Genomic DNA, 22952 nt, shown 5'->3' with positions numbered 1-22952 from the left:
TGGGACAGAGGGGACCTCTGGCAGGCTACAGTGAAACAAAACAGTCCTAGAAAAATCTAAGCAATCCCTTGAGTAGAAAATGTATTCCAACTTAGTTTAAAAAAAAATAAAACTATGTGTAAAAACTCTGTCCTCTCTAATATTTAATCAAGATTTGAATTATTTTCTGAGCCGTGGAGGTGACAGATGCAGGCAGGGAAGCTCAAGTGCTACCAGCGGGCACTCAGGGCGTTACCTTGGTTGCTGTCCATGTCCATGGTCTGGCCGGTTGGATCCTGCGAGCTCCCGTTTCCCATGGGTTTTGGGGGCTGGCTGCTGGCAGAGGCAGCGTGAGCCAGCTGGGGAAAGGGCCCGGGGAGGTGTGGCGGGGGCGGCTGGCGAGGGTGGTAAGGCACACCCGGCGGGCACACGCGGGACGACAGCTGCTGCATGGCGATCATCTCGGGGCTGTCCAGCATGGAGTCCCCGCCCTGGCACCCTCTTTGAACCTGAGGCGGTCCCCCAAAGAGAGCGGCCGGTGGCTGCGGCATCCTCTGGCCGGTGCCTTTGCCAGGCGGTCGGATGTACCCTGAGGGAGGCACCCCGTGAGGTAGGAAATTCGATTGCTCGCTCCACTGGCTGGGAGGCAGCGGCGGCCTCATGGCCCGGGGGTCCATCATATGACCCAGGACCCGGGGCTGGAGCGAGGGCCCCGGCCCCACGGGCGCCTTCTCCTCCGGCCCCACGGCAGCCTGGCCGGCGGGGCCGTGGCTGCCGTTCCACAGGGCCGGATGGGCGCGGTTCAGGTACTTGTAGGGCCGGTACATGTGTCCCGGGGGGACCTCCGAGCCCTCCGGCGGCTTCCCCGGGGGCCCGTTGTGCCGCGGCGGGAGGAAGCCCTGCTGGAACTGGGCCGGCGGGTAGACGGCGTCGGGTGGGGGGCCGCCGACGCGCCCCAGCTGCAGGGAGCCCAGCCGGGGGCCCAGCCCGGCCACGTGGGCCGGCGCCGCGCACGCCTGCTTCTCCGGAGTGCCCAGCCGGTGCCCGCGGTGCTCGCTCAGTCCCACGGCCGGCTGCGGAGAGAGAGGGGAGGTCTCAGGGAGAGCCGTGGCACCTGCGGGGCCTGGGGTGCTGCAGCCCACGCGGGAGGGGCTCACCTGCATGGCAAAGTGCTGGTGCTGCTGGACCGGGTCTCCGGGATGGGGCTCGGGCACTCGCGGAGAGCCGTACAGTTTTGTGGGATCGGATCCACGCAAAGGGCCAAAGGTTCCTGGCACCGCTGGTCTCTGAGGGATGGGGAGGGGTGAAGCGGGGAGAAATAAAACAATTTGTGAAGTGCATAAAAGCAGCAGAAATACTGCAGGTGAGGGGAAGCCAAGGCTGGAGTAACCACACAAAAAAGCAGCCGGACTGTTTTGGAGGTACCGTGGAAAAGCTGCACACTCTCTTCCGTGAGGTGACACAGCCTTATCAAAGCCACTCTGTCACACCTCAGCCACTCACCCTTGAACTTAAGGCTGCAATACACTCACTTGCCACCCAAATACTGGGGGGCAAGAAAGAAGGCTGGAGGGGGCAGTGGTTTGCTTCAAGAAGAGGAATGGACCACAAGAGTATGGAAGGAGGAAGACAACAGGGCATGTGCTGGATTTCCTTCAAAACACTCAATGCCTCCAGCTCTCCTACCGCCTCCCACTATCTGCAGCACAAGAATCACTCTAAAAATTTTGTTTGATCTCTAGGTAAAAGGACAAGGGATAGCCTAGATCTCAGGAGAACAGCGGATACATCACACCACAAGCCATCACTGCTTAAAATGGAAAAGGCAGTGAAGGATGGGTGAGGAACAGCCCAGAAGGGAGGCAGAACAGAGGCTGCATTCAGAGAAGAAACATTGGGCTAAAGATAGGTCACTGCTGCAGTCCAGGGTGGCCTTTGTTTGATTTAGTTTACTGCTTTTATAAATACTCAAGCACGAAATGCAGTAGTACACAGATGGCACGAAGTTACCAGGCATCTGCAAACAATTGAGACAAAAGAAGACCAGATTGTTCGGCTTCAAAAACTAGGGGGTAAGGGAAGAAATGTTACAGCTTTCCATGAGAGCTGGGGGAATCAGTTTGTGCAACCTACACTGGGACGTGCCAGCCATGAGAAACATTAGGAGATTGCCTCCACCTAACGTGGCAAAGACTTAAATTTCAACAGTTTAAATTTAAGGGCTGAAAAGGTTTCACTTGGAGAAACCATAGCTCTGACCCTTTATCTCTGGGAAAAGTTTTCTGACGTGCACTAATGATTTCATGGTAGGAAGTTTCATTCCCCCTTGCCTCCCTCCCTCAGCCTGATGGGCAAAGGACAGCAGGACCTGCTCCTTACCATCTGTCCAGGATGTGGCACAGGGCTGGGCATGCCACCGTACTGCAGGGAGCGGGGGAAGCCTCGCCCATTGGAAGGGCCCACTTCTCGAGCAGTCTGCATCGCGTTGCCACTTGGGTCATCCACAGAGGACGAGGAGAAGGAGGAGGAAGAGGAAGAGGAGGAAGAAGCGGGAGCCCTGGAAGTAGCTCGATATGGTGGAGGTTTTCCTCCATTTTCCAGACGTTGCTGTCTCTTTCCAGGCCCGTCTGGGTCTCGTGATCGAGTCCAGACGCTGCCTGTGCTGGAGCGGCCGGTCCGCCGGCTCCTCTTCTCTCGTCTCCCGTCCTCTCTGATCCAAAACTCCTCATCTGTGTCTCCGTCTTCCCCAGGGAAGTGCTTCATCATTGCTCGGTGGAAACACCTCTCCAGGTTGTAAGCCATCTTTGTATATTCTGCAGTCAAAAACCCCCAAAAACGTCAGAGCCTCGTAGAGAGAAGCAATTAAGCAATTATGCAACATCAGATAAATCACCTCCCCTCTGCCAAGTTTCTCCAAGGAAGACTGTTGTATTTAACTAGTTGGCTTTGGTTCCTAAACTCCATAAGCAACACAGCATCAGTTCTGTTCAGTAACCCCAGCAGAGGACAGGCACACAGGCATGACAAAGTACCACTGGCAGCAGGGCCTGCAGAGTCAGCATTAACTCAGTGTTCCAGCCTAGTGCCAAGAATTACATTAGGGGAGCACCACCTCTGCTCACAGAGATGTGTGACCTGCACAGTTAGCCAGCAGGAGTGCTGAGAGAAGAAATGTGAACTTCCAGCAATGCTATTTGATTACTTTCAGAGGCTTTTCTTGGACTTGTTCAGGTCTCTGCTGTGGGCCACAAGACAGAGGAAAATCAGCAAACACATTTATCTGTGTAGTTTCCAAAGCACTTGTTGACCCTGACACAAAAGCTATTGCCAACACCAGTGTCCCCACTGCATCATTTCTACTGGACAGTTCTGCTGAGATGAGCTTTTACTTTTTGTTGAGTGGATAGGAAGGAAAAGACATGTGTGAGGTGTTGGTAACAAGGCCTTGAAGCAAGCGACTTTCCAGTTTCCACTAAACTAGCCCTGAAGTTCCTTGAGGAACAGAGCTCTCCCAGTGGCAGTGCAGGTATGCTTTCACTTGCAGCCAACAGCAACAAGCTGATTTGTTCTTAATGCTGCTCTCCCTTTCTCACCAGGTGTTGCTGGTGAGACAGTCTGCAGTGATGACCCACCATATGGGAACTGATTTCTTATCTAAGCAACACATAGAATTTTAATTGGCATGGCAATTAAACCCAGGATTTCCCATTTGCACACTCACGTTGTTCCTTCAATAGCCAAGGAAGCTAAAAACTACATTTTCCATCCAAAGGACAGGCTTGGTTCACTCCTCACTTTCCTGTGGTACTCAACAAACACTGGCAGTTAACCAGACTCCAATGCTTTTCAAAGTCTGTATTAGTTACTATGAGGAAAAGGGGCACACAGGCACACATAAATACAGGAAGGAATGAGCTCAGAAAGAAACAGACTCTCCCCTCTTTGTGTGTTCTGCCTTCACCATTTACCAACGTGGCAGTCCTCAGTATGCCATGCCCCAGTTCAGCATCACCAAACTGTGCTAAAAGCCTCACTAAAACCCAATGCAGGTGTCAGTAACTATTACCCTTTTAGCTGGTCTCCCAAAAATATTCTGCAAGAGAAGAATCACAAATCAAGTACAGGTTAGGAGGAAGAGGGCACTGCTTGCTTTGGCTGAGCACTGCAAATAGACAAATTTAGCATCTTACTGCTCTTACCACTGCCTTCACCGTTGTACTTAAGACAGTTCCTGAACATGGTCTTCATATCACCCACAAATTCATCCTTGGTGCAGTACTGACCTCCATTCAACTTCTTCTCCATGCTAGAGATATCCATGGGGGCCTGGAATAAAACCAAACTTCCCTTCAGTTACAGAAAGCATAGTGGGGCTTACAAAACTAGAGCTCAGAGAGGGCATGGGCAGCAGAGGATGCTCTCCAGACAGGCAGCCATCCATCTTTGGTTTCCTTGACTTGTAAGGCTAGAAGGGACTGCCAGAATCATGGAGATTGACTGTGAGAGTAATACAGCTCCTTAAACTTCAAAACACTTCCAAAAAACTGCATCCCAGCCAACAAAGTGCATCAGTCAAGATGGCTGGGCCACCTTCCATACCTTAATGATCTGGTAGTAGTTGGGAGCATACGATTCATCAACAGGCTCCAAGAAGGGCCAAGAGTCCTTGTGAGCTTTCACCACATCTAGAACTGGCAGGAGCAAGAGAAAAGTGAATGGTTACCCTCACACACACAAGAAGTATTTCACTTTGAGAAAGCTGGGGTGGGACTAACCTTTGTACATGGCTGTGAACTCATCGTCCAGTTCAAAGCTGTAATGGGAAGCACCACAGTGAATATGCAAAATTAGGACAGATAAGACATGCTCTGTACTTCATCTTCTCCTCCACCCATGCAGTGCCATAATGCTGGCCAACAGGCTTCCTCACAAACGCTCCTCTCATATGGACCAGACCCAGATGTTTCTCAGCTTACTCCTCTCACTGTTCTCCAGCCTCACTTCTCCCTCTGCGTTCCTGTGAATGATCACACTCCTCTTCTTGCCATACTTACTCTGCTTCAATACACTTGTGTGCTGCAATGCCCCATTGTGTACTCACATGTCCTTGGTCCTCCTCTCTTCCCTGGCAGGGGAACTGGGATCCAGGTGGGAAAGCTCAGGGGGGAGCTCCTTCCCCTGTGCCAGCAGCCAGGCCCGCTCTTCACGAAGTTTCCTCCTTCTGGCCCGTTCTGCAGTGGGAAGAGATGAAAAACCTTTCAGCAATTTTTGCCCACATTTTGCACAGAAACAGAAGGTACTCCTGCAGATCTGAAGAGCTCCAGTGAGATGCTCTTGTTCTTTCAGCAAAAGCAGCACCAGCACAGGGGCAGGTGAGGTGAGGTGAGAATACAGTGCACCATCACCACGCCTCATCATGCTTCCTTGGTTACAATCATCAATTTTGAAGCACCACTGTGACACAGATGCTGCCTTAGGCAACTTCCAGAGGTGGTGTGGAACAAAGTGGGAAGTTCAACACCCAGCCCTAGGCACAGCTCAGCACTATGGAAAGAGCTGGCTTGTAGTTATCTTCCTTTAGGGGCTTCACCTCAGGCAGGTGAACTTGAGGCAGCTGCCTTTGCACAGAATGGGATGAAGAGCAGTGCTGAGGGAGGGAAGTTCAACCAGCTGAGTGGCAGTGAGTACTTGGGGTCATTATTATCCTCCGTGGCTGGCTTTGGGAAGGTTGCTCAGGTAGGTCTCCATGGCCAGCAGCCAGTGAGAGCAAGTTGCCACACACGAGGGCCACTGGGACAGCTTTCGTTTAAAGAAGTGAGACACAGGAAGAAGCAATGCTGGTAATATAACCTGTGGTTTGCAACCAGACAGCTGGCCAACAGATTGCTTCATAATAGAAAGTTTATGGGCTCTTATGAACCTCATTTCCTTTTTCTTATAGGAAATCTGAATTCATTTGACTTGCGAAGCACCTGCGGTTGGACCAGCCTTCTGCAGGAGCAGAATTCTGTGAAAGTAATGTTCAGGGAGAGATGTCACAGGAACAGGCCACAACAGGGAACACCCAGAGTGAAAGAAAGATGAGGGAGGCTTGCCTAACACCCTCTAGCAGAGGCTCTGCCTTTGGAAAATGCCAGCTACTCAAGAGATACCAGCTCTGGTGGAAAAATATTTATTAAAGTGTTACTCTGTCAGTCGAAAATAAATTTGGGATGGAGGTTGAGAACACAAGAAAAGTAGGAATAGCTACAAGGTGAGTTTTTGTAGGGATATTCATTGGCAGATATGTCAAAGACTGGTAAAAGAAAGCCCAGATTTCTTGTTAAAAGACTCAGGGTAGCACTGAAGTTGGGATTATAGGACTTGCATCTAAGGTGTCCTACACAATCTAAGAGAGTTGCATGGCCAGAAGTCCAACACCCCATTTCAGGTAACAGAGAATATTTGAGTCTGTCCAAGCACCATTCAGAATTCATGCTTCTTTCATAAAATTAGCAATCCTTAGATGGCATTGCAGTGGATGCCTAAGTGAGAAACCTGAGGAGAACATGAAGTGATTATTTGGGCAGCAAATGGAAAATCTCGTGACAACAGCAGCCAAGAGGTAAAGATTGTGTAGATTTTAGAAATCCACCACTGTCTGCCAAGGATCTGACCTGGTAAACTGACAGGAATCAAGGAGTGCTACCCTGGTACCAGATCTCAGCTAGGATTAATAGCAGGAGCCTCTAGTGTGTTCAAGATCACTGGGAGAGCTCATTCTCATACTGTTGGCCTGGGTCGAGTCTCACCCAGCAGCTTTCAGATTTTAAATAATGCCCTAAAAAGTACCTCAACCAGTTAGAAAGTCATATATGTGATAGATTTTGTTGAAGCAGCATCTGGAAAGAGAACTGGGAAACTAACCTGCTGTTGTGGTAGAAATCTAGAAAGCTTCCCTAACTTATAAATTCAGGAGAGTACAGATGGGCCCAGCAGGAAACTTGCTACCTGGGGGCTGTGTTGGATTTCGGGAAGTGTAATCTTGGGCTGGAAACAGGAATGTGATGTTAAAACAGGAATACCATCCAAAACTGAGAAGAAGGTGAAATTCATCACAGAGAAGATATTTCACATCTCCCCTCTACAGAAGGCCATATAGAATTAATATTACATTCCAAATAGACTGAAAATTAGAAGAAAATCTTTGTTACCCTAAAATTTATGTTGTTGGAAGTTGTTGGATGTTGGTTTTAACAAGTCTGAACCAAGTAAAACAAATGACATAATTTTCAAATCATTTCCCCTCATATCATTTCAAATCATTTCCCCTCAATCATAAGAATTGTCATGACAGCAAACGCTAGTGGTGGGTGTGCTTGGTACTAAGAAAAGATCATTAAGAAGCTAGTTTTACCTGGAGAGCTGCTGGTTCTAGGGATAAAAAATACTGTAGTGATTGAACTGAAAAGTCAATATAACCTTTGCAAACCTTTGCACCAGCTTAAAAGAAGACTTCTCCTGACTAAGCCTAAATGGACTAGAAAAGAGTTTAAACTAAGTGAAAGAAACTGCACAAAACAAAATTAAAACACCTGTGCCAATAAAAGCAAGAATGTATGCTAACTTGGCTTAAAAGAGGCTACTGCTCAACCTCACGCCAGTTTCTTTGCATGGCTCTGATGCCTTTGAATCCAGTGATGTAATGATTGCATTTACCCAGAAAAGGAAGTGGCTTATACCAAACCAAAACCATTTTACAGGAACATTTATCTTTTCAGTTCTTGTGGAACTTGAAGACTAATTTTGTCTATAAAGATGAAGCATTAAACCACAGAGAATATGCAATTTGCCAAAGGAAACAGACATCTGTGGCAGATATGGAAGCTGGATGAGTCTCGATTTAAGGCATCAGATAAGCCAGGACTAGCAACCAGAAATACACAAAGGCCAAGGAAGTAATTGGTTTTTCTAATGGTTAGAAAGGTAAGCAGGTAAAAGAAGCTATTCTTAGATAATATCTGGCCTCCTACCAAACATCTGGTACCAAACTGTTTCATTTTGGAAAGTTTACAAGGGTAGCATGAACTTAACATTTTTTTTTTTTTCCTTTTCTGATTCTTTATCCACTTTGGGACTCACGATACTGACACTACCCCACATTGCCACAGCTCTCTGAGGATATTCAGCCTTTCTGTAAAACTACAACAGCCCAGCCAGTCACTGTGGCTAAAGCAGCAGCTAAAGGAATCCCCCACAAGGGAGGCTAACAGAGAGAAGGTGGTCAGAAATGAGCTTGCTCTGACACCCACAGCTACATCTACTGGCTGAGTGCCTGCTGTCTGTGCCTTGATCTGATGTATTCAACACAGCATGGCTGTTTGTTCCAGAACAGCTTAAACCAACATTTAATTCATAACAACAAACATTTCAGACCAACACCTGAAATTGCCACCTCTGGTGCTCTATGCAGCTTGGTCCCTTCATCTTTAGTTCTCCAGTTGGTAAGGCCAGCAGTAATATAAAAATACTGCTCTTGCTACTCCCATGTTATCCCATTCCCTTCCACCTCAAAGGGAATTCTTCTTTCCTCATGCATTGGGCCAAAATAACCAACTGCTATCCCAGTGAGAGCAAAGCGAGCTAATCCTGCACACAGGGAAATCATGAGGAGGCAAGTGGGGAGACAGAACTGAGAAACAACATGAATAGCAGGAGAAAAAAATTTGACAGCTGGGGCAAGGAAGAAAATTAGCACAATTTGAAGAAGACAACACAGTCTAAAGGTGCCCTAGAGAACAGCCACCAACACTGAGGGGACAGACAAAGGAAAATAAACTACAGTCAGACCAATTTATCAGAGGTAAGCACAAGAAAAGATTCTCATTAGCAAGTCTGGCAGAGGAGGAATGCAAATGGCAGACTTTAATTCAAGATCTCAGTATTGACTTTGAAAGCCTCCACTCCTGCTCCACACTGGCTGCACGTTACCTTCCACTGCTTTGACCTTCTCCTCCATCTCCCTCTTCCTCTCCTCCTTTAGCAGCTGTTCCTGCTCCCTCTTCTGCACTGCTAGCAGGATCTGGCGCTCCTCCTCTTCCTCTCTGCGCCTCTGCTTCTCCACTGAGCTCAGCACATTCGGGTTCACCTGTAACAGAATGATGCACCAAAAGCTGTAACGGGGTGGCTCGCTGAAAGCTGAGCAGAGGCAGGTTTACTTTGAGGAGATATTAAAGCACACCTACGATGAATGACTGGGAGGAAAAAAAAAAGGGGGAAAAAAGGATTTGTATGGACGATTTCCTAGATGAAAAGCAACATGGAAAGGGAAGTTAATTGCCAAGCAATGAAATCCTACTGACACAAGGACAATGGAAGGAGAAGCGATGGGTTAGACAAGCTGCCATTCTGTCAGGGATGCACCGCGCGCGTTTCTCTTCCCTTCTGGGCAAAGGATCCAGGCTGTTGACACCCTTACACAACACCTCTACCTCTTCCAGCTAGCAGAGCTATGACTGAAAGTGTGAGAAGGACTACTTTGCCAAACCTGTCTCTGCTGCAAAACACAGAATACTTCAATAGGAAAAGCGTCTGGTACAGCCTTGCGTCAAGGTATCATTAGGAATGTTTTCCTTTCCTGTTCAAAATTTGTGTGTGCTAATCTCCCCTGAAACTGGCTCTCATTTGTTTGTTTGGACAGTTTTCCTGCTGGGTCCCAAAACCAGTTCTCTCGTTCAAGGACACCTGGCTCTTTATTGCCCCACTTTCTCACCTCCCCACTGCCAGCAGGCTGCAAGGCTGTGTTTCATCCTACTTAAGACTTCAGGCTTCCCTGACCAGGGACTGCCTGCTCCTATTTCTCCAGTAAAGTATAAGGTATGTATATGGAAGTGTGGAATTATCTTTATTACCTTAATTTAGTTCTAAGACAAATGCATCAGTCATCCACCAGCCACTCCTACCCCTGTGACCAAGATATGTCTGCCTTATCAGCAGGGAATATCAACCAGAAAAGAACAATGTACATACAGTTTGCTCCAACTTCATTTTCAGGGAATAACCAGCAACCACCACTTAGGCAGAAGGCATTTCCTGAGGATTAGCAATCAGCTGGGGTCCACTGGCTGCTGCTCAGACCATCAACTTCTCCAGGCCCATTATTAATCCCCAGGGGGAAAAAAAAATAATTCTGGCACCATGATTACTATTTTGTCCTTGTTTCATTGCCCAGGAATGGAACCTGGGGGTGTTTTGATGAACGCCTAGAAATGTTGTCTGGTTTCACTGCACATTCATTCCCTCTCTGCCTCCCCTTCCCCTACACAGCCCTGTGCTGCCCTACAAACTCCCACTCCAGTTTTCTGTAGATGAGCACCATGCATCATCACCAGCAGAAACAATACATTAAGAGAATTATGCTTCAACCACCAACAGTCACAGAGAAGTGTCCAAGAGAGGGTCACAGGACACTTGACAAAATTAGGACCATATCCTGCATTTAGGATATGGGCAATAAACCCCACCTATTCTGTGCTGATCCTTTGAGGTGAAACCCAGAGCTTCATCTCACCATGAGGGAACCATTATCTTCTTTTCCACTTTACATCTTTGTCAAAATGTTATCACTTTACTCGTCTATCTCTTTCCTAAGGAAATAATTCTGTGAGTTCAGGTGCCTTGAGATTAGCTAGCTTCTCCTCACCATCAGTTTGAAGTTTTTTCCCAACCCCTCATTCCATCCAATAATTCCTAGTTACACTCTTCTGGCAGAACATAAATTCTCCTTTTCTTCAGTCACATTCCAGCCTTTACCTTACAGACTTCCTCAGACACGTACACAACACTCCCACATTTCTACAGTTCGATTAAATCATCTCATTTTCTTATATAGCAATCCTTTCAGTTCCTTGGCATGATTATTCCAGTTGTCTCTCAGACCTTTCCTCCCTGATCAATATCCAAACACCAGGATGGCCCTGGATTGTGCTATGACAAGAACAACAGGTCAAGAACCTAGAGAACTGGGTTCTACATTTCCACTTTTGATTCTTTTTATATCCCTTCCTCAAAAGCTCTGAATTGCTACTCGTGAGCTGCAAACAGCTTCCTTTCAGACCTGATCCTGACCACTGTCAAACAGTTTTCCTCTCATTTTCTTGATAAATCTTTAAATTGCAATAGGAAACAAAAGAGTCAGGTAAACAGAAAGAGGTGAGCAGGAACCCGCCACCAAACTTGGTATGCCAAGATATTTTAATGAGGATGTGACCATCAGCCTTTACATTCTCAAACCAGTAGATGTAAGCCAACCTGGCATGTTAACATTTCTTTGATTGCTGGTACAGGGGGGAGACCTTCCCTTTCCCTGGATTAATACAACTTCCACCATTCATGCCCTATGGAAAAAGGAACAAAACATCCAAGCTGCAGTGCTCACACCAGAACCTCTCCAAGCCTGCAGGGCACACTCAGCACCCTCAGCTTTAATGGCATGACACAGGATCCACAGCATGCTCCAGAGCAACCCACCACAAATATGGCATCAACAAAGCACTTTTAAACAAAGCAGAGGGTGTCAGCCTACCAGATCTAGAAAGCAAAGGGAAAAGCAGAAACCACACAGTGCAGTGAGCCCCAAGGACTGCACCAGACACTCACAATTGCACTTACTCCCTGCAGCACTTGCAGGGCAGCAACAGTGCTGCATGGGCTCTTTGAGACACTTCAGACACAGAAACAACCTGACTTTCAGGGGCACCTCTGCCTGGTGTCCCACCTAAACCCATTGGGGATGAGTGTGCTTAACTCAGTGTTAAAAAAAAAATACACAAACACGAACCAGTAAACTCCTACTGGATCGGTGGAAGCAGACGCTTATTGGAACGACAAAAGCAAGAACCAAGCACAAGTTAAACTTCCTTCCTGACCACGGAGGCGGCAAAAGGAGGTGGCAAAAGGATGCTTCTCCAGCTTCCTCCTCACTCAGAGGATAAATACCACAGCGACCAAGGCATCACCGCCTCCTTCCCTCCGGCAGAGAGCACTCCAGGACACAACATCACTGCTGTCCCCTGGCCCTGGGACTCTGAAAGAGCCAAACTTCTGCCTTTAGCTCTGCTCTCCAGACAGCGGGTATCAGACTTCAGGGGCAGAAGGGCAGAAGGCGCGGGTGCCCTGAGTGCCCTGGCCCCTCATCCACCAAACCTTCCCCGCTCAGGTTTCCCCAGCGCTCTCCTAATGAGGGTGCTGCTCAGGCGGCCCTTAATGAGGAGCTAATCTGAACCACCTGTTGAGAAATCCCCCGCAGGATCAGGAGCCCATGGAGCAGCTCCATCTCCAGCTCAAGCAGCAGCCAGGAGAAAGAGGTCACCTGCACCGGGCTGAGGCTTTTTCCCTCAGGCTCGCCGGCTGCCCACCCTGGCTTGAGGAACAAGCCATCAGACATGCTGGCACCTTCCCTGGCTGTCCCATGGCAGGGACGGCTGCCACATCCTGCTGGGGAGCAGTGTGACCATCACCGCTCTGGTGCTGGCTGGCTCCCCGTGTCCCGGCACAGCGGGTGCCAGGAGGGCCCCCTGCTCGCTGGAAACGTTTCACTGGCCCACAGGCAGCAATTAACAGCCCTCTGCCGCTGCAGACCTGCAGCACCTGCGGTACTGATTAGCATCATTCAGGCTCCATGTGTTTCCCACTCCCCTCCTCCTCTGGGATTTCTGCTGCCTGTGAACAAACACGTGTCCCTGTGCTTCCTGCATGGTGGGCTTTGCAGAGAGCAATTCTGGCCCCAAACTGACCATCGCTGGGGTCTCATTTTCCTCTCGGCAGGCTTTTATCTGCAGCATGATGAGAGGTTCTTCCTTCCTTTTATTCATCTGTTTCTAAGTAATTACATTTATTGCACAGGGACCTGTACTTTCTCCTTTGTTTTGGGGGAACCCCTGACTCCAGCTCACATGGCATATTCCCTGCAGCCTAATTTCCCAGGGTTTGACAAAACACCAGGTAACTACGTTTCCATTACATCTACAGTGAGAGATTATGCCTCAGCCTGATAGAATGGAGACAATTTTTTCCTCCAAAGCTAATCTGGTGTTGTCTGACCGATTGCTTTGGGTAGCAGTTGTCAGTTCAAAGACCCCCCATCTCCACGGCCCCGTGTCGGCGCGACTGTTAGGGGCTGTGTGGTGAACTGGATCGGAAAACTGATCTACGTTAAAAATAACCCCGACCAAAGAAAAAGGTTATATTTAACTCCAGTCATTTTCCTGGGTCTGGTTCACTGCACAGACCCTCAAGCAGCAGCAGTGCTGTTGCACTGATGGGGTAGAGAGGAGATGAGGGTGAGGAGGCGCGGAAAGCGCCGTTTGAGCCCACAAGGCTGCAGTTTGATAAGCGTTTCTTTAAGTAGCCTAAATTGTGACTTCCATTTCCAGCTGACCCCCGCCTAGCTCAGCTCCATACTGCATCAGTCATTCTCTCCCTCGGCGCTATCTACACCCTCATGTGTTTGCAGCCTCACGTTTTCCCCTTGGCTGAATTTCTGTCATTTCCCTTTGTAAGCCGGTTCTTCTAGCCCTCTCATCCTTCTTCAACTTTTCTTTGAACTGCCTCGAATGTGCCAGCACTTTCATTGAAGTGGAATTCCCCAGACTGAGCGCAGATTTCCATATGCAGCTGCAGCGGGGTCTGCGGCGAGGCCGGTTCCCTCTGCGATCCAGAGGGCAGCACCTCCCTGCTCGCCATAGAAACCCCGGGTGTCAGCCTGCCTTTGACGGGCATTACCACCCATCTCTCTTTCAGCACAGGCACTTTCAAGCGACTCCTTCCCACTGAATGGCGATGCTGTGGTTTATTTCTTCCCCCAGGAGGCATCTGCTCTCGCCTCCCTCCGTCGTCCTCCCCCTCGCACCCCCCCTCACCTCCTGCTTGATTGGTTTGATGGGCTGATGGTCAGACATCCACCTGGGAGAAAACTCTGTCCGCTGCAGACGCTTCTCCTGAAACAGGGTTGAGAATTGAGGGAAGGAAAAAGAGAGTGGAGGAAATTAGGGCACATCGGTGACACTGGCAGGAGAAACTCTGAGGGCTAGAAGTGACCATGAAATCCCTATTAGCTTTACAAGGGTAGCAAACAAGCAAACTGAACTCCATCCAAGAACATCACGCTGACTGCAGAGCCTGTTTTACAAAGCCAAATAGCCGAAGGATTTCTTTCCAGATCCGTCCCACCTGGAAACATTCAGCTGACGGACAACACACTTCAGAGTTTTGGGGCTCTGACTCAAAGCAGACTTAGCTAGGACAGCTAAGCAGCCAGTGCCCCTTCAGCAGAGCCAGCAGAGAAACAGCAGTAAAAGTGGAATCACAGGCAGTTTGCATAGAAAAGCCAGGCTGTAAATCGCAGCAGTTCAAAAGCACGGAGATCCCCTGCTAGCAGGAAAGGGCCACGGAACATGGCTGAAGACAGTAACCCCTTCAGCCACCCTACCTACACTGCTGTGCAATCAGCAACCAGATCCTCGAGCACCGACTCCAGCACTGCCACTGCATGGGGGAGTCTTCCCCCCATCCACAAGCTCAACAGCCCAAACATCCATGACACTCGCAGGCTGTAGGTGCAGGGAGCAGAACAGGCTGCTTGGATTTAGCTCTCCTTCACTCAGCAAGCATCCATGCTCTTGGAAGTGGTCAAAGAGAGGTAAACAGGATGTCATGTCTCCTCACCTTCTGTGCAATCATGTTGCAGATCTCCGGCAGGAAGTCTTCACTCAAGAGTTTGTAGAGCTGCCTCTCTCTAAGGGAAGTCCTCTCTCTGAAGCTCTCTGTGACCTGCCTCCACTCCTCTTCCGTCTGGCACAGCAACCACCATGTCCCACGGCCAGGCCCTTGGGACCCTTCAAAAACATGAAAGGATGTTATCTCCACAGCAGTTATGACTAACAGCTCCTCTCAATCCCTTCTCTTCTCTCCTCAGGGCTCAGGAAGAGCAAAAGACACTGGCGATGGCCGCTGTTAAAGAAAACATTCCATTTGCTGTAGACCCAAAGCTTTCTTCATGCACCAGAAGCACTGCTACCTCTGAGAGTGATGCCAAGATAGAGAGGAAGTACACAGGTGAAGAAATATTGGTGCCACATGGCAACACACAGGTAGTGTGACATCCCTGTAGCAAGCCCACATTCCAGTTATTGCAGACTGGAGAAAAGAATTTAATTTGGTTTTTGTAATGGTGGCTGTCAGCCAGAGCAGGACATAGGGAACTGCAAATGTCTGATTTAGTCTGGCAGCAGAATAAAGTCATAAAAAATAATGTAATTTGAAATAAGCTTTTTTTTTTTTAAAGCACTGCAAACCATTTCTGCAGTGAAACAAATCCTCCTGCTCCCTGCAAATGAAATATTTTGTTTGCAGGCACTTGAAAGAGTAGAAGAGGAAGCAAAGGACAGGGTTCATCAGGCTGCCAGATGAGGGGGAAGTTCCAAAAGTTCACATCCCATCCCTGCTCCATCCAGAGTGAGATTGAAGCAGATCACCCACTGCTCTGAAGCATGTCCCAACCACCAAGACACTTTGAGAGCTGTTCCACCTTGTGTGAAACATTTGAATATTAATTGTAAAGGAAGGACTCTCTTGCATTGTGGTTGGAACACCCACCTGGAGATAGGGAATGTGGTTCCTGCTCCACAAATGTTTACACAGAGCAGGGAAGCAACTTGCATGCTTTTGCCCCAGGATGCTCTCTGAGCAGAAAAAGGTTGTTGCCTTTTTTTTTTTTTTGGAGTGGGGAAAGTTTTGGATCAAACACCTTCAGGCTGAGGGGTTCTCAGCTCCCTCCAGACTTTTCTAGGGCTAACCACTGGCTCCCAGAAAGAAAGCAATGGTCATCAGCACCACTGGCAGGTGTCATGCACCTTCTGAACACATTTTCAAGCAAACTAACAATGAAAACCAAAAAGAAGTGAAAAAGCTGAACCTGACTCTGGGCCCTTTGTGGATCTGAGCTGCGAGTGGCTCTGACATGCGAGCTGTCAGGTTGTCCTAGGAAGGCTGGAAAGCTGCAGGCTCCCTCCAGCACCTGCCCTCTGCCAGGTGCCTGGGGTGCAGTGGCACAAAGTTTCAGCTCTGTGAATGCACTGGGGACTGGTAACTGAGACAGCAAAGGTCCAGCCATGTGCTGGTTCTGCTGCTCTGGCTACACAAAGCCATCCATCCATCCATCCCTTGCCCACATGCAGCAGGGAGCTTACCTGCATCCTGCCCCCAAAGCCTGCATCCTTGTTTCTCATTCCCTTGCCAGCTGCCCACGGACAACTCATTTCAATAGCAAACAGGACTGAGGCACTGCTTTGTGCCAGCAGAAGATTACTCTGCAGCTGAAGTGACACAATTTGCTGGAAGACAATGATCTGATAAAAACCCCAGCGCCTCACGCGCATCGCTCCGGCTCTGCCGCCCGGCTCCGGAGAAGCCGGAGTGGCCGCCAGGAAATCTGCAGACAAAGGGCAAATGGAAGGAGGCATGGAAAAGACAATGCCACCCTTGCCTTTTATTGTGAGGCAACAGGCAGGCCGAGTCCCTGGGTTTTGTGGAAGCCAGTGGATAAACATGTATGACAAATGAGTCCCAGCTCCCTTGAACTCACTTTCACATCATGTTGCTAACTCGCTTTTTGCCTCGTTAACCCTTAGCTGGGTACCCCCAAGACATCGTTTACCACTCTCAGCCACCCAATGGCCACGAGGAAGGAAAAGTGAGAGGATCAAAAGGGTTCTTCCTTCCCTATCTTAGCATCACTGACTCCACTCTCTTCCCCATCTGAAAAAACATGCCTGCTAACAAGCGGGGTGTGTTTTTACCTTACCCCTGGAAGACTGAGGACCATTCACAGCCTGCTTTTTTAGGTGAGCCCTTGAATTCCAGCGTATCCCAGCAGGTTAGGTTTCTTCATCCCAAACTCAGCCATGACAAAATAGGAAGCCTGCAGGTGCCCAGGCTCCCAAATGCCAGGCAGTCTGTAACACAAACCCCTCCCTCCAAACTTGGCCCCGACCACAGCAGAAAGACTCTCCTGAGAAAGGCTGGGCTGTCTCTCAGGCATCTCTGTGGGTTTTGATAATTTAAGAGCCTTATTAGCAGGTGGTATCAACCCCAATACTGCAAAATCTCTTTACCATTTCTTATCTGAGTCTCGTGGATAAGCAAGCTTTCTTCTGCCTTCTCCCTACCAAAAAAGAGAAGGAGTGATACGATAAGTACATTACTTCACATCACCAAAATGCAGGTGTTTCTGAGGAGAAGAACAGGGAACACCACAATTATTCAGTGCAGAGCAAAGCCATGAGAAGAACACTGCAGAACACACATTGGATACATATTTTCAAATATATATTTATCATAGCTTCATAAAGTTTTTGTAAGTGAAGGGTGCAGGATGAAGTCTGGCAACTACAGTATCTCAGTTCTTAAGGGAAGCATCCCAAAATCTATATGGACTCAAGTGGCCAGGATTTCTGGCTTCAAGCCACACAGGGAAAGTATTCTTTATCAGGAGCAAATTCCTTAGCACCGCATGGTGGAACTGCATTTGAAGTGAGGTGGTTGGAAGAGTGATGCCCACTGTTTCACCAAACTTCCAGCTCAGTCAGAATTCGCTTTGGAGAGTAATCAAAGCATCCACCAAGTCTGAGCTTGCTTCACTTCTGAGTTGCATTGAAATTATGGCTGCACGGTATATACATAGTTATTGGGGGAACCCCAGAAATACATTATAGTTCCCTCTGGGAATGTATGTATTATATGTCTGTTGCAGGAAGAACACTTCCATACCTCAGCAAATTTTCCTCCAGTAGTTTTTTCCGCTTTGGAGGTCGCCCTCGTCTCTTGCCCGTTTTCCCAGGAACATTTGGGGTGTTTGTCTGCCCCCCACATCCCCTGAAAAATGGCAAAACCACCATGAAATATCTGCCAGCAAGGGAACCGAGGCTGGCAGGATGAGAGAAGGGCACGGAAATCAGAACAGCTGCTAGGATCCCAACCAAAGGAGGGATTAAATCAGAGCAGCAACAGGACGGGGAGGGGAGAGGAGGGATTCCCACTGGCTGGGAGCCTGATCTGGGAGCCGCCGGCACGGCACGGTGACCGGTGCGGGGCAGACAGGCAGGAATGCGGTGGGGCAGGCAGCATCGCTCCCACAGCAGGCTCTGCCGGTGCCACAAAGGCTGCAGGCAGCCCGGACACAATGCATGGCGCGGGCAGCTCCCAGTCTGCTTGGCAACTCGGGTCCCGCCCGCGCTGCCCCTCTCCAGGCCCCGCTCCCCCCGGCACAACAGCAGTCAGGCGGAGCCCCCTCCAGCCGGGCTGGCTGGGCCGTGTCCCCCTCGCCCCTGCACCCAGACACAGGAGGGGGTGTGTGCGGGGCCGTTACCTGTCTGCAGCCAGCTCTCCGTTGGTTTTGCCCTGCACCGGGTCCTCCTTGTACATCCTGGTGCCGTAGAAGTACCAGTACAGGGCGCCGCTGCTGTCCTCGCCCAGCGGCTCCACGCGGAGGCTGTCGGCGTCCAAGCCCTGCGCCCACCGGGAGCCCCCCGCCAGACGGTGACAAGTTGAAAAGCGGCCACATTGTCACACAAAACATGATGACACCCCTCCGTAAACACCTCCCTCCCTCCTTCCCTCCCACCATGCCACAGCAGCAGTACAGCTGCTCCTCTCGGCCGAGCTGGGAAAATGTTACTCCAGGGGGAAGATGACGTTCTCTCTCTGTCCAGGGAGGGATTTAGATTGGCATCTCTAATTTGAATGGCCTCTCTCGTTTTAACATTTCATCTCTGGTGCTCCTGACAGGGAAGGTCTAATTAGTGCTGGCGACAGTCACGCACAGCCCTGAGAAGCTCCCTCCCCCCCTCCCCTGCTCTACCCTCCCCCAGCTCCCCCAGTATACTTCATCCCCATCCTTTCATCTCACAGCATCCCTCAGCAAGGCAGCAGTCTCTGCTCTCACAGCCCTGCCATTACCATTAAAACATCTCCAAATTCACTCTTTGCAGAAAGAGTAGCCAATGAAGCCAACTTCCTTAGTGACTCCCATGTTATGGATACATCCACACAGGACAAGGGCCCACGTTCTGAGCAAGGCAGAGGAGGGCAAAAGGAACTGCTGACCCACTGTGACCCTTCTTGTCCCAGGAAGATTCTGATCTGGCCCAGCTCCTGTGGCCACACAGTTTCCCTCATCCCTGCTGCCCAAAGCACCTTGAGGAGGTCGAAGACATCGTCTGCGTCGAGGCGGTAGTCACAGAGGCGGTGCAGGATCTCCACCCGCGTGCGCAGGGGCAGCTCCTGGAAAGTGCACTCCCTCAAAGGGTTGGGCTTCCCTTCCTCCAGCTCCCAGCGGTAGTTGATGATGTCCTCCAGGTAGCTGTGAAACGTCTGGGATCTAACCAAGGAAGAAAAGAATTTCACACACTTACTGTAGTTTGCCATGTCCAGAAACACCTGGGGCACCAAGCAACTGCAACACAATGCAGAGACAGAGAGCACCTGAAGGAAAACTTGGCTATGGCTGGGTGCAGCTCCATCATTCACAAAACACAGCAATCTCATTGCAACATCACAGGATGTCATGTCACAGACAGTTTTTTATACACAGACTGCTATTTCTTTCTAAGCAGAATGAGCCAAACATGGTAGCAACTCATCTCCTTTCTACCCCAACGGGCAGTGCCTTGTGCTAGCATCAACAGCCACCCTTAACCAAAATGGGGTGCAACAAAATTTATGAGTCTGCTGCCCTTCAAACTCTTCCCATTTGATGTGGAGACAATTTTCTTCGGACTTCCCTTTGCCCTTTACATCTGTCATTGCCAAGCCCTGCTCTTCTCTACTTCTATTCTAAAGAAGTTTTCACGCCCTGGTTCAGTGGCTTGAGACTTTGCATAGCTGATTGCTTCCTCCCCACTTTGCTGCTGTATGTGGTCCCTGGCCTCCTCTCTCTCTGTCCCCACAGGTGCTGCCACTTTCTGCCTGTTCCTCCATTGGTGGCTCTGGCAGGACATCTGCACAGCCCACCTCACACACATGGCTTGGACACTGCCACACAACAAGGCTGATCCCCAGCAGGAGTGCACCTCACAAAAAGGAGTCAGTACAGAGGACTCCCCCACCTGTACTCTTCCAGATCATCAAGCTGAACACTTGAGCTCTTCATAAACATTATTATTGAAATGATCTTTCCAATTTTCTAGCTGGGTCACATTAAGTCCTACTTTCACTGCCAGTAGTTCATCATAAAACCCAAGGAAGCAGATATTTCTCACCCTCATCTAGCACTGAGAGTGAATGTCCCCATCTGACACGTATAAGACCACTGATGGAGCTTAAGGCTAAAAGATCTCCTGTCTATATTTCAATGCGACTTAAGCCTTTACTCTGAGTGCCCAAAATTTCAGGAAAAGGGACCATGTCCCTAAATATAGAACTTTCTGAAGATCTGTCCATATGACTTTGAGTCCTGAGAGTTGCCAGGCTTGCTCAGCCTGCTCGAGTTGTGTACCCTGAGCACAGCAAAAGGGGACCCCCCCAAGCCCCAGCCATTTTTGCACACACGGGAAGTCCATATGCCAGCAAGAACACCACTGGGTACACATTCCCACCAGCTCTCAAAAAGGCAGCTCCACTTGATAGGTTTTTGGCACAAGCAGATTACTCTATATGATTAATGGAACAGCGCCAGCACTACAGAATTGCATTTCCCTGAGAAATTGCTAACTTCTACAAAAGCTATTATATTTTAACAAAGAGGTGGAGGAGTGTGATCCAGCTGAAGAAAGATCATTAAAAGTCAACAAGAAGTTAGCTATTAGACAGGGGTCTTCACACATTTGGTAAAGACCAGACTTCTTTGCAAGGACCACGAGTGGACAGTGACTGCGAGAATGAAGGAACAGATGCCTCAAGCCACGTCCACCTGGCAGCATTTCCCTTCCTCCTTGGGGAGAGAGAAGTACAGATCACCCTGCAGATCTCTCCTCACCAGCCTGCTTCTTTCTGACGTCAAACGCAAGCTGACCTCCCAGAGATATCTGCTCTCACCATACCACTGTTTCCAGCCCTCTGGTTGTATTTAACAACAGATGCTTGAGTGTACGTGGACCTAGTGCCCTCTGCAACCTGGAGTTTGCTCCATCTGCATGACACAAGCAAAGCATCAGTGTTCCCGAGTATCCTTGTTTCACTAATGTCAGCAATCAGACAAATAGAACTTGGAACAGCCCCCTATACTGACAAAGTTCAGTCAGAAAGGGAGGACTGACATTTTATGAAATGCCTCAGAACTGCCTCAAGTAGGAATTTTAGGGTGAAAACTACACCAAACATCCTTTTTTAAAGTGAAATATTCAGTACACAGTACACTGACCTGAAGTAGCTGTGCATTCCTGCATGGTCTTTCTCAAATATCCCAAGATCTAACTTCCAGCAAGGACTTTGATTTGAGAAAGGGGGCAATAATAGATTCCCTTTACAGATTTTTTAAGAGTGGTATTTGATAACATATCTTAAATGTCAGATATTTACAGAAACCATTAGATTAAAAAAAAAGAGAGAAAGAGAGAAAGAGAGAGAAAAAGAAAGAAAGAAACAAAGAAAGAAAGACAGCTTTTATTGTCTACCCAGAACAGAAATAGTGACTAAAACATCTTTTCCTGAAAGCTGTAAAACATCACTTGCATTTGGATTCTTAGTCCAGAACCAGAAGGCAAATGATTGTAAGCTCTCAGACAGCATTCGAGTTTTAGCCCCACAAGTTCAGTTGTTCAACTCTGCCAGAGCTCAAGGTAGAAGACTATTTCATCAAATCTGATACAGAGGTTCTGGCTATTTCCAATAAAATGGACTAGAAAAGCAGTTTCCCTAGAATCCCAAATAACGAGTGGATGAAAAGGATTGCCAGGAAGAAACCACAAAAGTAAAAGGGTTCTATTTACTCCTATTAATTTTCCTACCTTAAAAAAAAAGCAGGAAGCCATGGATCAGGCAGATACTTTTACCACTTGCATGAGTTCACTTATCTTGCTCTATCATTTTGGCTGCTCTCAAAGAAAACTGATCCAGGAAGCTGTTTAATTCCAGAAGATCATTTGAAATCTTTGCCTATGTAACTCTCCTTCCCCCTAGGGACTGGCTCTGTTGATTTAACCAATTTGGTTTTAGTTTGACTTTCACATAAGTGGCTAACACTAGAAATTTCCGCCGTCCACCCAGTGTTCAGCGCATTACAAGCTCTGTTCTTAAGAGTACTTTTGAGTTCCTACCCCCATCAATTTTCAAAGACAGCTACTGTGCATTTGTCGCTTTGAATAAGGATAGAAATAAGAACCAGAGATGGGAAACAGATGTCTCAAGGCATTCCCAATCACTCTCAATCTTACCCAATTTATATTTTCCTTCTTAATGGGAACTGACCTCTTTTCTCCAGACAAACGTATGGTGCTCGTCTTCGCCCTGTCTGCCACACCTACAGTTAGTTTCACTCATCCCATCTCCTATATTTCCCTTTGGAAAAGTTTCTGAAACAGCTCTCTTAGTTTGGAAAAGAAAATATGCAGGGAGGACAGCAACCTGTGACAACCCTGCCCTTGGGGTTCTTCCCTGCTCAAAGCAGAAATGCGCAGGAATAACTGTTTAGAATCACCTATAAAATTACAACCCAAGAATCAGAGAGACTGGATCCAGGAATGGAATTAACCTGGATACAGTCTGTTAAATACCCTTCTTTCAAGCTCAGCAGTAGGACATCAACACACTTGAAAGTCCTACAGAGTCCCTGCTGCAGCTCAGAACCTCCAAAAACTCCTTTGTAAGAGGGAAGGGGGCAGGAAGAAAATCACTGAGCAGAGGAGACAGATGTATCACTTCTCCAGAGGTTCTCAGCATCACTGAGATGTGTAAAAACACTCAGCAAGTGGAGGCAGTGTTAGGGCTGTAGTGTCCTTTTC

General features: G+C 48.6%; 1 protein-coding gene across 3 annotated transcripts in view; it reads right to left on the bottom strand.

The window, feature by feature from the left end:
• Positions 1-22952, bottom strand: part of LOC119708041 (cat eye syndrome critical region protein 2) — a 92937-nt gene that overhangs the window by 4310 nt on the left and 65675 nt on the right. For 2 of the 3 annotated variants that reach the window (XM_038153872.1, XM_038153875.1), the window contains exons 3-16: positions 19210-19393; positions 18383-18522; positions 17785-17889; positions 17130-17179; positions 14683-14852; positions 13878-13955; positions 8950-9106; positions 5081-5210; positions 4755-4792; positions 4579-4670; positions 4179-4305; positions 2359-2792; positions 1137-1265; positions 236-1052 (exon numbers count right to left, since the gene is read on the bottom strand). In XM_038153872.1, coding sequence (XP_038009800.1) covers positions 236-1052; positions 1137-1265; positions 2359-2792; positions 4179-4305; positions 4579-4670; positions 4755-4792; positions 5081-5210; positions 8950-9106; positions 13878-13955; positions 14683-14852; positions 17130-17179; positions 17785-17889; positions 18383-18522; positions 19210-19393 — 2651 coding nt within the window. The remainder of the gene's footprint in view (positions 1-235; positions 1053-1136; positions 1266-2358; positions 2793-4178; positions 4306-4578; positions 4671-4754; positions 4793-5080; positions 5211-8949; positions 9107-13877; positions 13956-14682; positions 14853-17129; positions 17180-17784; positions 17890-18382; positions 18523-19209; positions 19394-22952) is intronic. The other variant, XM_038153873.1, reaches the window with a different exon arrangement.

The sequence above is a fragment of the Motacilla alba genome, chromosome 1A (assembly GCF_015832195.1).
Source record: "Motacilla alba alba isolate MOTALB_02 chromosome 1A, Motacilla_alba_V1.0_pri, whole genome shotgun sequence".
In the NCBI taxonomy this organism is placed as follows: domain Eukaryota; kingdom Metazoa; phylum Chordata; class Aves; order Passeriformes; family Motacillidae; genus Motacilla; species Motacilla alba.
This window is presented reverse-complemented; position numbering and strand designations above follow the sequence as displayed.